Source organism: Thermobia domestica, chromosome 10 (genome assembly GCF_964235325.1).
Source record: "Thermobia domestica chromosome 10, izTheDome1.hap1.1, whole genome shotgun sequence".
NCBI lineage: Eukaryota > Metazoa > Arthropoda > Insecta > Zygentoma > Lepismatidae > Thermobia > Thermobia domestica.
Window position 1 is genome coordinate 31183536 of NC_137463.1, and position 12996 is coordinate 31196531.

General features: G+C 34.5%; 1 protein-coding gene across 1 annotated transcript in view; it reads right to left on the bottom strand.

Moving 5' to 3' along the window:
* Positions 1-12996, bottom strand: part of rno (PHD finger protein rhinoceros) — a 91272-nt gene that overhangs the window by 20140 nt on the left and 58136 nt on the right. Inside the window, exons 10-12 of the mRNA XM_081727923.1 lie at positions 12042-12215; positions 7848-7978; positions 5356-5476 (exon numbers count right to left, since the gene is read on the bottom strand). Of these exons, the coding sequence (XP_081584049.1) occupies positions 5356-5476; positions 7848-7978; positions 12042-12215 (426 nt within the window). The remainder of the gene's footprint in view (positions 1-5355; positions 5477-7847; positions 7979-12041; positions 12216-12996) is intronic.

The window sequence follows — 12996 nt, forward strand, 5'->3', positions numbered from 1 at the left end:
GGGCCATTCTTATTAAGTTCGGCCCTGCGTGACAGGTAAAAGCGTAATCAAGAACGAAAAGAGAATGTTACTTAACTCAGCAACCAATTTCTGGATAACACAACAGAAAAGTTTTACAAGGTGGTTATCATTTCTTACGTTCAAGCATACATTTCTCTTGTTCAAACCAGCACTAACAGTTTTCTTCAGCTTTTGGACAAAAACTAGAAATGATGGTTACATTGATCCAGGCACATTTCAATAATAATATAATACGCAAAGTTGTAACAGGTTAAACAGTGAAGAAAAATAACATTTTTATAGGTTTTGTAATGAATGGATTGAAATTTTACATCGGGAAATTTTGATTTTTTTTTTTTTTTTCCATATCATGGTTCTCATTTTGCATGCTCAACAAAAATTTAAATTACTTAATGAACAGAAAAATATTATTCTAGACTATCTGCTAATAGTTCAGGGAATTATCTGAAGTTAAAGTACAACTGTTAGTATTCTCATCATCCCGTAAAGTAATCATCGCTCGAAGTTTTATAAAGATAACATCTATAAATACACAATAGAGCTTCGATATTTATACATTGTTACATTATCTATGAAACTGAGCGCAAAGAGATTTCAAACTACTTCCACAATAATAATCTTCTTTCTGCTTAGGGGAAACAGGATAAAACTTTTGTTATACCAAGGATACCTAAGACACGAAGATGAACAAAAACAATTCAAGAAAGTATACTCAAACTTTGCGTACTGTCATTTCAATATTAACAGTGTATTCGGTCAAATCTTTGACCTGTCTTAACCTCAACAATAAGGGAATACGATTACAAGGATAAGATGCACAACAGAATTTTGTGCGCAGCCACTGTCTTCGAAACTTTGGAGAAACTGTCTTGAAATCGTGGTTTGATTTCATCAACCCAAGAAAAGAAAAAGAGAAAAAAGACTTCAAGATATTGTCTCCGAAGTTACTACATCTCAGGGCTCATAGTGGTCTGGTCTCTTGTAAATAGCTGAAAAGTTACTAAAAGCACACGAAAATGTGACCAAAAAGTGATCAAAATCTCATCATGCCCCTTTTTCCCTTTGTCAATTTCTCCATCACCCCCCACCCCTTTTTGTTTTATAAGCTTCCTTCTTTCTTGGGTTTTTTAAGTATGCTTTGTAGTTACGGTAAGCAAACTTATCAGATGTAAGAAGCTTCTGAGTAAGTGGAACCAGTTCTGGCCTATTTCCGAATTTCCTCATCCCAGACATTATATTTAACTTAGCATTGAGAGTTCTCAAAGCCGTGAAATATTCAAATTCATCACCTACTCTTAAGAAGAACATACAAGAAGCATAATATACGATGAACATGATGAACCATACAAATACACACACACAACGTCGAGCGGCGCGTTAACTATTACGAGAGAACACTAAAAGACTATTATGATAGAAGAAAAACTAGACACAGTAGGGTTCTCAACCCCACCATAAGAGCTTAAGCATCCACCAACTATCCAATGTGCTTTAGAAAGAAGAAAAGCTGAAGTGAGAATAAAGCTGACTGTTTCACATGTGGCACCAAGTACTGAAGCTTTCAGAAGAGTAATGAGTGACAAGTTTCTGCCTTTTTCCATTTATTTTTAATATTTTTCTTAGAAAACTGCCAATGCAAAACATAAATCACACGAAAAAGTCAATTTACCTCCCAAAAATAACTTTTAGTTAAAAAAAAAAGTGACTCACTATCAGCCCTGACATCTCTATGTAGGCGATCTATTTCTGGCACTCTCATTTCCTTATCCTTTAGGAGTACAAGAAAGCTAAAAATGGCGAAATACACGTCTAATGTTGTAGTCATGCTATTTGAGATAGTAAGTGCAGTTTCTGAATTATATGAAATCAGAAGTAAATACGCGACACTTTCTCCACATAAAATACAGATAAAACCAGAACATAGAGCAATATTTTCTAAAGAATGTGCATGTTCACTAAAACACGAACGCTATCCCTGAATTTACATTTCTGTGATAAAACTACGAAATACATTAAAAGCTCCTTATTCGCGCTTCCTTCATTCGCATTTTCACTATTCGCGGATTAAAAAAATGCGATCCAATTCCTATATTCGCGGCTAAAGATTTCTTTATTCGCGGATCTAATCAGTACGTACATACATAATAATAAAAAGGATTCCAATAGGTATCCAACCCAATATCCTTTGTAAACGCCGTCGAATGGACTAATAAAATGTAAAATAGACCTTATTACAACTTTGTCTAAAGTATGTCGTTAAATGATATCGCCGCTGTATTGGTTCGGACTTTGACATAAGCCGCCTTCGCCGCGATCGGTGTTTTTGAGAATGTAAACAAATAGAATGAAAGCAACCTTATTACTCAATGAATAAAGTATATTTTTAAATGCCGCCACATTATTAGACGTTCCGTCCTTTGGTAAGAGCCGCTTTGCGTGTTTTATTGTTTCGTCTTTCCATTCGTTACAAAAATTGTGATCGAGTAACACGTCTCTACCGCTGTCTTCCTAATTTATACAGTAATGTCAACTAAAAAAAAAAAAAAAAAAAAAAAAAAAAAAAAAAAAAAAAAAGTTTCGACACGAAAAAAATCTGTGTTACCGCTTAAAGTGAAAACAGAAATGCTTGATCGTTTACGCCTTGGAGAGTCGTTTGCATCCATATCACGCTCATCAATGTCAACGAATCAACTGTACGATCGATACAAAAAACCCGAAGATAAAATAAGGTCGTCTGTAGCTTCAACTTCACTGTCAGCGAAAATTGTTCGTGATCCAGCAATAGAAAAATGGAAGTGGAGTTGTCATGGATCGAAGACCGCAACCAAAAAAGGGCGCCCCTGAGTGGTCCAATGGTCCGGGAGAAGGCAAAGCGTCTTTACGCTCATTTTAAAAAAACCTGATGGTAGTTGTAGTGGTGAATGTACAGATGGACGATTTTAAGCATCGGAAGGTTGGTTCAATAAATTTAAGGTGAGACAATCATTGACTAACATTAAAATCGTTGAAGAAGCTGCATGTGCAGGCACTGCTGCAGCAGAACGATATCCAGAAGAATTTGCAAACTTAGTAGCTGAAGGAGGATACAAACCTGAGCAACTATTTAATGCAGACGAAAGTGAGAATGCCAAACAAAACATTCATTTCTAAAAGCGAAAAGTCTGCTCCTGGATTTAAGGCAGCAAAGGATAGAGTTACACTGCTGCTATGTTCTAATGCATCTGGAGATTGTGTCATTAAACCACTGATGCTTTACTGATCGTTAAATCTTCGGCTTTAAAAAATCAAAACAAGGACGACCTGCCAGTGTTTTGGCGTGCTAATGGAAAGCGTGGGTTACAAGCGCTATTTTTTGTGGCTGGTTCCGGAATTGTTTTGTTTCTGAAGTTGAAACTTATTTTAAAAAAACAGAATTTAGACTTTAAAGCAGTTCTAGTTTTGGACAATGCACCAGGTCATCCTCGCGTACTTGAAACTATGCATTCAAATATAAAAGTGACATTTTACCTCCCAACACGACGGCTTTGCTTCAACCTATGGACCAAGGAATAATCCAGGCCTTTAAGCTCTATTACATTAGACGAATCTTCAAAATCGTATTGAATAATATGAAATGTAATCCTGATATGAATGTTATGGAATGCTGGACGAAATTTGACATAGCAAAATGCATCGTAAACATAAAAGAATCATTGGAAGAACTGAAGCCACACACATTGCAGTCATGCTGAAAAAAGCTGTGGCCTGCTCTGACTGCGGAAAATGACGAAGAATGTGTGCAAATTTAAACTCTGACTGCAAACATAGCCGAAACTGCGAATGGAATAGGACGAGATGGGTTCGAACAGATAGAATCAAGTGACATTCAGGAATTGCTTGAATCGCAAGATGAAGATTTGACTGAAACAGACTTGAAGGAAATGTTAAATTCACAGCCCATTGAAGAAGAGGCTTCAACAAGCACTGGAAACGTGACATTTAATTTGAAAAATCTTAGTGAAGGTTTAAGAATGGCAAATGAGTTTTGTGATTTCTTTATGAAAATTGATCTGTCTATGGAACGAAGTCTTACTTTTAAGAGGCAAATTGCTAATGCCACTGCTGAATATCAGTCTGAATTGATGGAGCTTTTAAAAACTGCCAAGCAAGAAAAAATTACAAAATTCTTCAAACCATTGCCTAAGCCTGAAGATAATAATTAATCAATATGGTCAAAAACTTCAATTACAGTAAATTGATTTTTTTTTTTTTTTTTTTTTTTAAACCTAGGAACGTATCCCCTATAATCCCATATAAATTACCATTCGGTATTCAGGGTTTCTGTATTCGCGGCATATTTATGGAACATATACCCCGCGAATAAAGAGCTTTTACTGTACAAAACTAGGACTTCCTATTTAGTCGACATACAAATTCAATCCGTACGTAATCCGAGCCGTGTGCAAGTGAAAGGATTCTGATAGCCCATCCCATTTTTAGAAGATAAATTAAGATCTACTGTGCACAACATAATCGAAATTTACTGAAGTAAAACTTTTCGTGTTCAATCACTAATATACTATAAAGCTGTATATAGCTTGTTAGCTATTGTAATTATTTATTTATTTGAAGGTTTTTAGATATATACGATGTCACACACAGTTTCTAAAAGAATTTACATCTTAAGACTTCCATTTTGAAGCTTTCTTACAGTCAAGTGTATTGTGAAGCCGGATGAGAAGTTTACACCTGTCTACAGTTCACTGCGTGACTGATCTACAAATTCTATTGAGAAGTTATTCTTCACCTTAAAACTTTCTCTGACGATTCGATAAATTCGATACGATACGATTCGAGCTTAGCCACTGAAATACACCGTAATCGTATATTAAGCACTTAACAGGGATTTAAGGTAAGGACTAATCTATAATATTCTATACTACCTTTCCTTTATAGAAGTCTGCGTATAGGTCTATATAAGTACAGAATAATTCACGTACACAAATGAAATAACTCATATGAAAACATCCTGGCAATCGTCACATCTTGCTAAAGAATCGGAAAAAATACGAACCACTACTTTTCTAACTGGATAACTACTGTAATGAGATCAAATTTGTTTAATTTACAGTTCTATCATCCTGAATGGGAGAATATCTTAATAAATCAAAATCACGCAAGAGCTAGGAAACATGCAATCGAAATCAAGACTTCCTAAAACCGTAGACCAGCATATTACAACCACAAATAAAAGTAAATCTATGTTAACAACGAATGTATCGCTAATACCAAATTAAAATAATAATAATAATAATCATGAATCTGATATAGGCCATCAAGGATACAATAACTCACCTTTCGTTTTAATTTCCAATAATTGTATATAAATTGGATGGCTTCTGAATCGACATCTAACTGTTGTGTTACATCTTTTACGCTAACATGTTTATAGAATTCTGCTTCAATTTCTTGTAATCTGAAAGTAAATTCATAACGTAAATAATGATAACATAGGTAGAGAACAGCTAAAATAATGTACTCTCTTATAATTTATGGAGATACTATGGTTTCTAACTTTGTCTTTGGTGTATGTTTCCTATACTTCTTGAGCTAGGGGGAAAAAAATCACAAAATGGTTAAAATAGGGGAAAAACCATTGTTTCTCTTATTTATCTTATCACAGATAAGGCTAGAAGGGGTTCCCACATTGTTGTGAACCTTCTTTAGCACACCTCCAGTCAAGTACAAAAACGTACACGAAAGCAATTGTCTGAGATATTAATTAGGCCACAGGAATATCTAAACGGATAAGTACACTTATTTATTTATTTAACGCACCCTATATATCAGTAACATATTGAATAGTACAATATATAATACAAGATAACAATGCCCACTGTTGCCTGAAGTATCTATAACTTGTAGTATTATTCTACTACACACACAAAAGGCTTGATGAAAATATACATAAGACTCTCAGTTTACGTCTCTATCAAACTTGCTCTATTCATGTACTTACTCTATTCATAGTAGAATCTCAGCGTGTGGATAAATAATAATAATAATAATAATAATAATAATAATAATAATAATAATAATAATAAATGCTTACAATTTTACAAAGCCACACACACTATACTAAAGAAAATGCACTTGGCATGACTGAATGCGAAATTTCAATGGGCATTCTAGTATAGCACTGATTTTCATTGTCTTCCCTCCGTCGAGTCGTTTATTTTGAATGCTTAAGTATCTCTCTTTGTAACTGACCGCGTAGCTTTCATTTTGATTCGAAAGTTACTGCAATGATCAAATTCAGAATAGCTGAGAAGTCTATTTTTTCTTGTGTTACTCTCCTTAAATGATATAAATAACAGCAACGTAATGGACTTTGCATATTACTATTCAAACTTACATTCTAGAAACAAAATAATAATGAAAAAAAAAAAATCTCAATATCTTACAATTGCAAGTAGTATGCGCGTTGCTGTTAGCAATGTGTCACTACTGGCAACATGAGTGTCACTGTTAGAATACAAATAATAAAGAGATGTATTTTGCTATTTAATAGTGTACTTTTTACGCATATGCAATATGTAAGTAAATATACCATATGTTCCAGTAGAGTAATGAATTTCTTCAAAAGTATGGATGTAAATTGACCCTGAAGCATCTCACTTTGTGCAGTTCCATGCATAATCCATCTGGTCTTGATATATGTCTCATTTTGGATTTTATTATGATTAAACAAGAATTAATGTTTAAGAGTTAACGCGTTTACTGTTGTCTTGTTAGTACCATAATTAAGAGTTTGATGAAGCTATACTTCAGCACAAGTTTTATCTTAACAAGTGGAGTGGTTACCGTCCAGCATGAATTTTTGTGTTTTACAAAGTTTTCTCGTAAACTACGCATGAGTATTGACATTCATAATATTTGGTTCAGCTTGGTAAGATATTACAAATGATGACACGATTTCATAAATTCACTATACCTTTATTATTGGACATATCGTCATAAGACTTTGCAAATGTATTTAAAAATTTCCAAAGTTTCTTTGTGTTGCAGGTTCGCTTCTGATTTCTGCCACGAGAGCGCAGCAGTGAACACTTTTTCAAGATGGCAACAGGCGCAAAGAAAGCTTATGTTGTTGCTCGAGTTGCATTCACTTCAGTCTCTCCTAACAGTGTAGTTCAACAAAGAACCATCAACTGCCAAGTCCATTGGCACACAAAAAATCGCATTGCGGTTAAGTCCGGAGAACGTGGAGACCATGACAGGAATTGCTAATCACCACCTCATCACGACCGTTTCTTAAGCCACTACAGGTCGACCATTTGATTTCCCCTTACACAGGCATCCTGAAGCTGTGAACTGTGAATACGATAGCCGAATAGACTTAGCAGTTGGTGGATATTTGTTGAAAAATTCATTCGGAAGTGTCGCTGCACTGTTAGGACAGTATGATGGGAATGAAACTCGAGCACAACATAAGCTCTCTTTGCGCCTGTCGCCATCTCGAATATATGCTCACTGATGCGTTCTCGTGGCAAAAATCAGAAGCGAACCTACAAAACAAACAAACACCCACACAAACTTTTTGGGTGTTTCAATACATCTGCAAATTTTTGTGACCTGTCCAATAATAAAGCTACATTGAATTTATGAAATCGGATCAATCATTTCTAATAACCTTGCATCAATTAGTTAACCTCTCGTCTTTGGACTTTTGTTTTCGTTAAACTCTAACAACATTTCAGAATTACTATTATTTAATTACATCTTGAAACTAATCGATTTGTGATGGGAGTGTTTTACACTAACATATACAATACAATTCAACTCACTTTGCTGCACGGGCTTGATTCTTTTCTTCGGATGTCATGTCTTTTCGTTTCTTTCTCTTCGATTCATCATCTTCGGAACCTGAACCACTTTTATCCTTCTTGCTGGTGACACTGTGTTTCTGGCAGTACGACTGAAAAAAGAAAAAAAAGACATTAATTTTTCATTTGGTTAAATAAAATAAGCAATATGCTTTACTTTTTTCTTTTTTTTTTTTTTCAACGCTGGAAAAAATAAATAAAAGGATTCGAATGAGCGAATGAGTTGTAATGAATTCGAAAACGTATAAGTGCCAACCTACAAAACTCATATAAACCTCAACGTAACAAAGTACAGAATAAAATATGAAAAACTAGGGCTGAAACGTCACAGAAGAACCGACTGAGCTAATGTACTGTATAATATGCAGAATGAATTGAATTTCATAAATTGATTTTCTAGATTAAAAACTGTTGATTTACATTAAATTTGGAAAAAGAACCAGTTTGAAGTGAAATTATATGAAATATCGTTTCCCTCTTCTGTTATTGGTATTTCAATTATGCTGATCGTAAGAAAATAACAAGTAATAATAACATAACCAGGCTTTGTATTTATTTCATATCAGTTGAATTAATTATTGGGTTCTTTGCTAAGAATAATCTATACACTACACCTCTACTGTATCGTCTAGCACACGTGCAACCTCAACGAGACGTACATATACAGCGTGAAAACGAAGAGTAGATGATTTCATATACAAACAAAATTACGGAAAATCCAATGTTGAACTGGCAATGAACTATTTCCGACCTTCACTGATTTTCATTCGTAATTACTTCCAAAAATTATTAACCATTACAGAAAAGAAAACAATACTTTGGAGCTTATTTGCTGCATATAGATATATATTCGGTTTTCCTTAGTTTTGGTGTTATTATTTTAGCGAGTAGCTTCTCTCGCTATGAAGGATTTTTTTCTATGCATCTATGAATATGTTTGTCTATTTTACGGTCGCTTTTGTAAACACTGTTCAATTTTGTTACTGTTACTATGTACTTCTTTGAAGGTTAACAATAATCCTGAAGTAATAAAGCTTCAATTTTTTTAAAGTGTTAACGTCCCATGTTTATGCACCAAGGCTGAAAGATATGATGATGATGATGAAGGCAATTTTGGAATGAAGAAATTCGGAGGAAACGGAAGTACTCCGAGAACCCCCCCCCCACACACACACGGTGTCTGTTCACCACAAAGCCCATTTGGCGCGAGCTAGGATTGAACCAGCGACCAGCATGCATCAGAGGTGAGCGCTCTACTCCTGAGCCACCGCAGCACCCACCAAAGATAAAGTAATCAACTCAATATCAATTTGGAAGTTGCGCATGAATGGAAAAATTTACACTTAATGCAAATTGGTTAACGCACAATTCCAATGATAGATACTTCATCAATCATATACATCGATATATTCTCCAGCTTATTACCATGTACTAAAACATTTTGGGACAGGTTTCTTTATCATTAAGAGCAGTGACATTTCATATTATTATTATATTCATATTTAGCAAAAATTCATTATTTTCACAAGAATTATGGAGTGTATTACATTACGGTTTAAAGTATATGTTAAATAAAAGCATTAAACTCATTAAAACTCATTATTATTTCACAAGTTGAGTATCTTCTACAGTAACACATTCAAATTGTTGCCAGTTTATTTCCATTAATTTACTGTGTATGTATGTACAGTATTTCTGGATGAAAATATATCAAATAAGAAATTTGATAACTCGAAATGATACAATTGTCCGGTTTTGTTTTTCGGAAAGAAGAAAGAATAGAATTTTATGCCCAGCAGACAACTGAGCGCAACACGACTTCACTCACGAGCATTACTCGTGAGCAAACTGGCGTCCTTTACTAATCGTCAGAAAGTGGGATACGGTTTTTGGTTCGCAAATTCAAGTCTCCTGTAACAGTACAGAGAAAATTTAGACAACAACACGGGTAGAAACCGCCATACCTTATTGTGTTGTTAAATGACACAAACAACTGCTGGAAACTGGTTCTATGTTGAGGAAGAACAATAACCAGATCCAGAACAATTGGATTGGAGGAGGAGGTACCATTCAATAGCCAAGATCGCCCGACTTGACCCTCTAGACTTTTTTCTTTGGAGGTACACTCATGTCCAAAATGATTGTCGCTTATCTGTAACTGTCTTCTTGTAAGAATATAATTTGATAATGATTTTGCAGGGTACTTTTAATACTGATACTATGTGTATAATCGGGAAATGTATATTTGTGGTAAATTTCACACGAAAAGAATTATAAATACCAAAATTAAAATAAGTAAAACAAAATGTTGTTAAATGGACAAGGAAGTTTCACTTCCGTTTTATTGTTCTTATTTACTGCTCTTTTGACATGAAATTTGCCACATACATGTCTTTGCCGATTATACACATACTAACATTATAAGAAATACCGGGCGAATTCGTTATCAAATTATATTCCCACAACATATTTATAGACATGCATCAATAATTTTGGACATGAGTGTACGTGAAGACTTGTGCACCAGACCCAAATTCACGATTAGATTATCTAATACAAATAATTACCGATGCTTGTGGTTACGCAATACCTGGAGGAAGGTAGAGTACTCTTGATGCTTGCCAGGCAACAAAAAGGGCACACGTGAAGGTGTACTTGAGTTTTTTTAATAAAATATTCTTTTCTCTTTCCGGAAAACAAAAATGAACGATTCTACCACTATTGGTTTTTGAGTTATTCAAATTTCTTATTCGTATTTTCATCTGGACACACTGCACATATTATTATAAACATTTAAAATATGAAAATAGCCACAATATGTAAATCATAAAGACAAGTAGAAAGTGACATATGAGAGAAAACGACAAATGCATACAAACAGGAAGTGATTACACAACATTGCCCACATGAGCAACAGTCTTGATGACTGTATGATACATCAACACACAAGGTCAGACCCTACAACTATCAAGAGACAACTCATAAATATGTCATTATGTGTTACTCCATATATGTGAATGGGTGTAAGATGAAAATCGCCGTGAACTAAACACAAAATACAGTATATGGAGTAATGTCGATAGCTACAACTGGATAAAATTCTACGTTTCAAGTGAAGAAAGAAAAAAAAAAAAAAAAAAAAACGTTGCACACTATCTTAAAAGGCAGGGAAACTCTGGTATATGAGAGTTAGCATTGGATATTGGAAAAGGAGGCGATTTTTCCGAATTTTCTAGTACTAACATTCGACTACCACTTATATTTAGTCCGTATAAGGAAATATACCGGGTATTTCAAAACAACACCGACAACGTTTGGGAGGCGAATCTTGACATCAAAATAAGACAAAAAATATAGACCAACTTGAGTGCATGTGAAATGCTTCTTTTCGGTGTTATAGTCTGTCGAAAACATGAAAACATGAATTTTAAAGGTCCATAGCTCCAAAAACTATTGAACCTACCGAAGTCGGGTCAAGACTTCACTTAGGAACTAGTTAGTATGTGTCCTATCTAAACACCCATGATTCAGAATCCTGCACTACTTCCGCAACAATTTTTATATAGGTGGTAGGCAGTTCAAAGTATATGCTCGTAGCCAAACTTCCTCTATAAAAAATGTTGCGTGAGTACCTTAGGATTCTGAAACATGTATTTTTGGATAGCACACATATTAGTTTCTAAGTGAAGTCTTGACCCGACTACGGTAGGTCCCAGTTTTGGAGCTATGGACCTTTAAAGTTCATTTTTTCACATTTTCGGCAGCCTATAACTCTGAAAAGAAGCATTTGTGCACCCAGGTTGGTCTATATTTTTTGTCTTTTCATGGTATCAGGAATCACCTGCCAAACGTTGTTAGTGTTGTTTTTAAACACCCTGCATATATCTAAATATAAACTAATTATTTGCTGAGTTAAAATTCAACACTTATTACAGTTTCGTCAACTAACTCTTTGGCTTCATCAGAAAATGTAACAAGTGTTGAATTTTAACGAAAATATATAGTTTTGCTCAGCAAATAATTAGTTTATATTTAATTATAACAAAGCAAAACTTCTACTCATGGAAAATGCATATATCTGAATTACATCTTGAAACTTGAAGTGAGGGAGGTAACATATAAGAAGTCACCAACACAAACAATAGAAACACTTACCCTAAGCTTCACACCATCATCGGCGTTTTCATCTTCAATGATGGCTTTCATTTCTAAACCGTGCTTAAACGCACAGGTAACATGGTAGGCTGTTTTACAAGTCTTCACTGAACACTGTATACATGCACCAACGCGCTCTCTGCACAGTACACAGATGAGAGCCCATCGACTTTGCTGGAAATGAAATAATAATGCATTACTTATTTATTCAAGTAATATGTTTATCATACTTGACGAGCTTATTTTCTTTTTTGCTTTCTCGTATTGCTTCTCTAAGTTTATTTCATCACATCCCCAATAAAATGTAAGGTAATTACTAATGTTCATTGGATCTTGAATCAAAATAATTATTATCTCTTGCCTCTATCAAGAGTGTCCACAGCTTACAGGGTTGGCAAAAACCATGGTTTTTATTAAAAAAACCAAAAAAACAGTTTTTTTTTTTTTTTTTTTTTGGTTTAAATGATTTGCTCTATATATTCATATCATATATGGACAGAAATAAGTTTGTTTCGCCTTGATATTATTATGCAACAACCGGGTTATGCTGGAAGGGGTCACATAAGCTTAAAGCGGAATAAAAACCGCTTCTCGAGTTACATCCGAGAGAAATTGTCCTCCATTTGAACTCAGAACCAGGATTAATTGGCCACAAATGCGATACGTCTGCCGACTCACTCATGAAGGAATCCTGATAAAAAAAATACGTTGTACTGATCTTTACATGCTTCTTAATATAACTGTCAAGAGTCATTTCAGAAGGACAAAAAGATAAATAGTTGCACAAGTGAAACCATTACACAGAATTACATATGAACAGTTTCGAAGTACTACGGAGTACAGAAGAACTAATTTAGTTCAAGTTAGTTAACAACGACTTTTATTGGTCCAAATTAAAGAAATACACCGACTTAATCTGCATATCAATAAGAAAAGTGAATAAAGATACGAATTA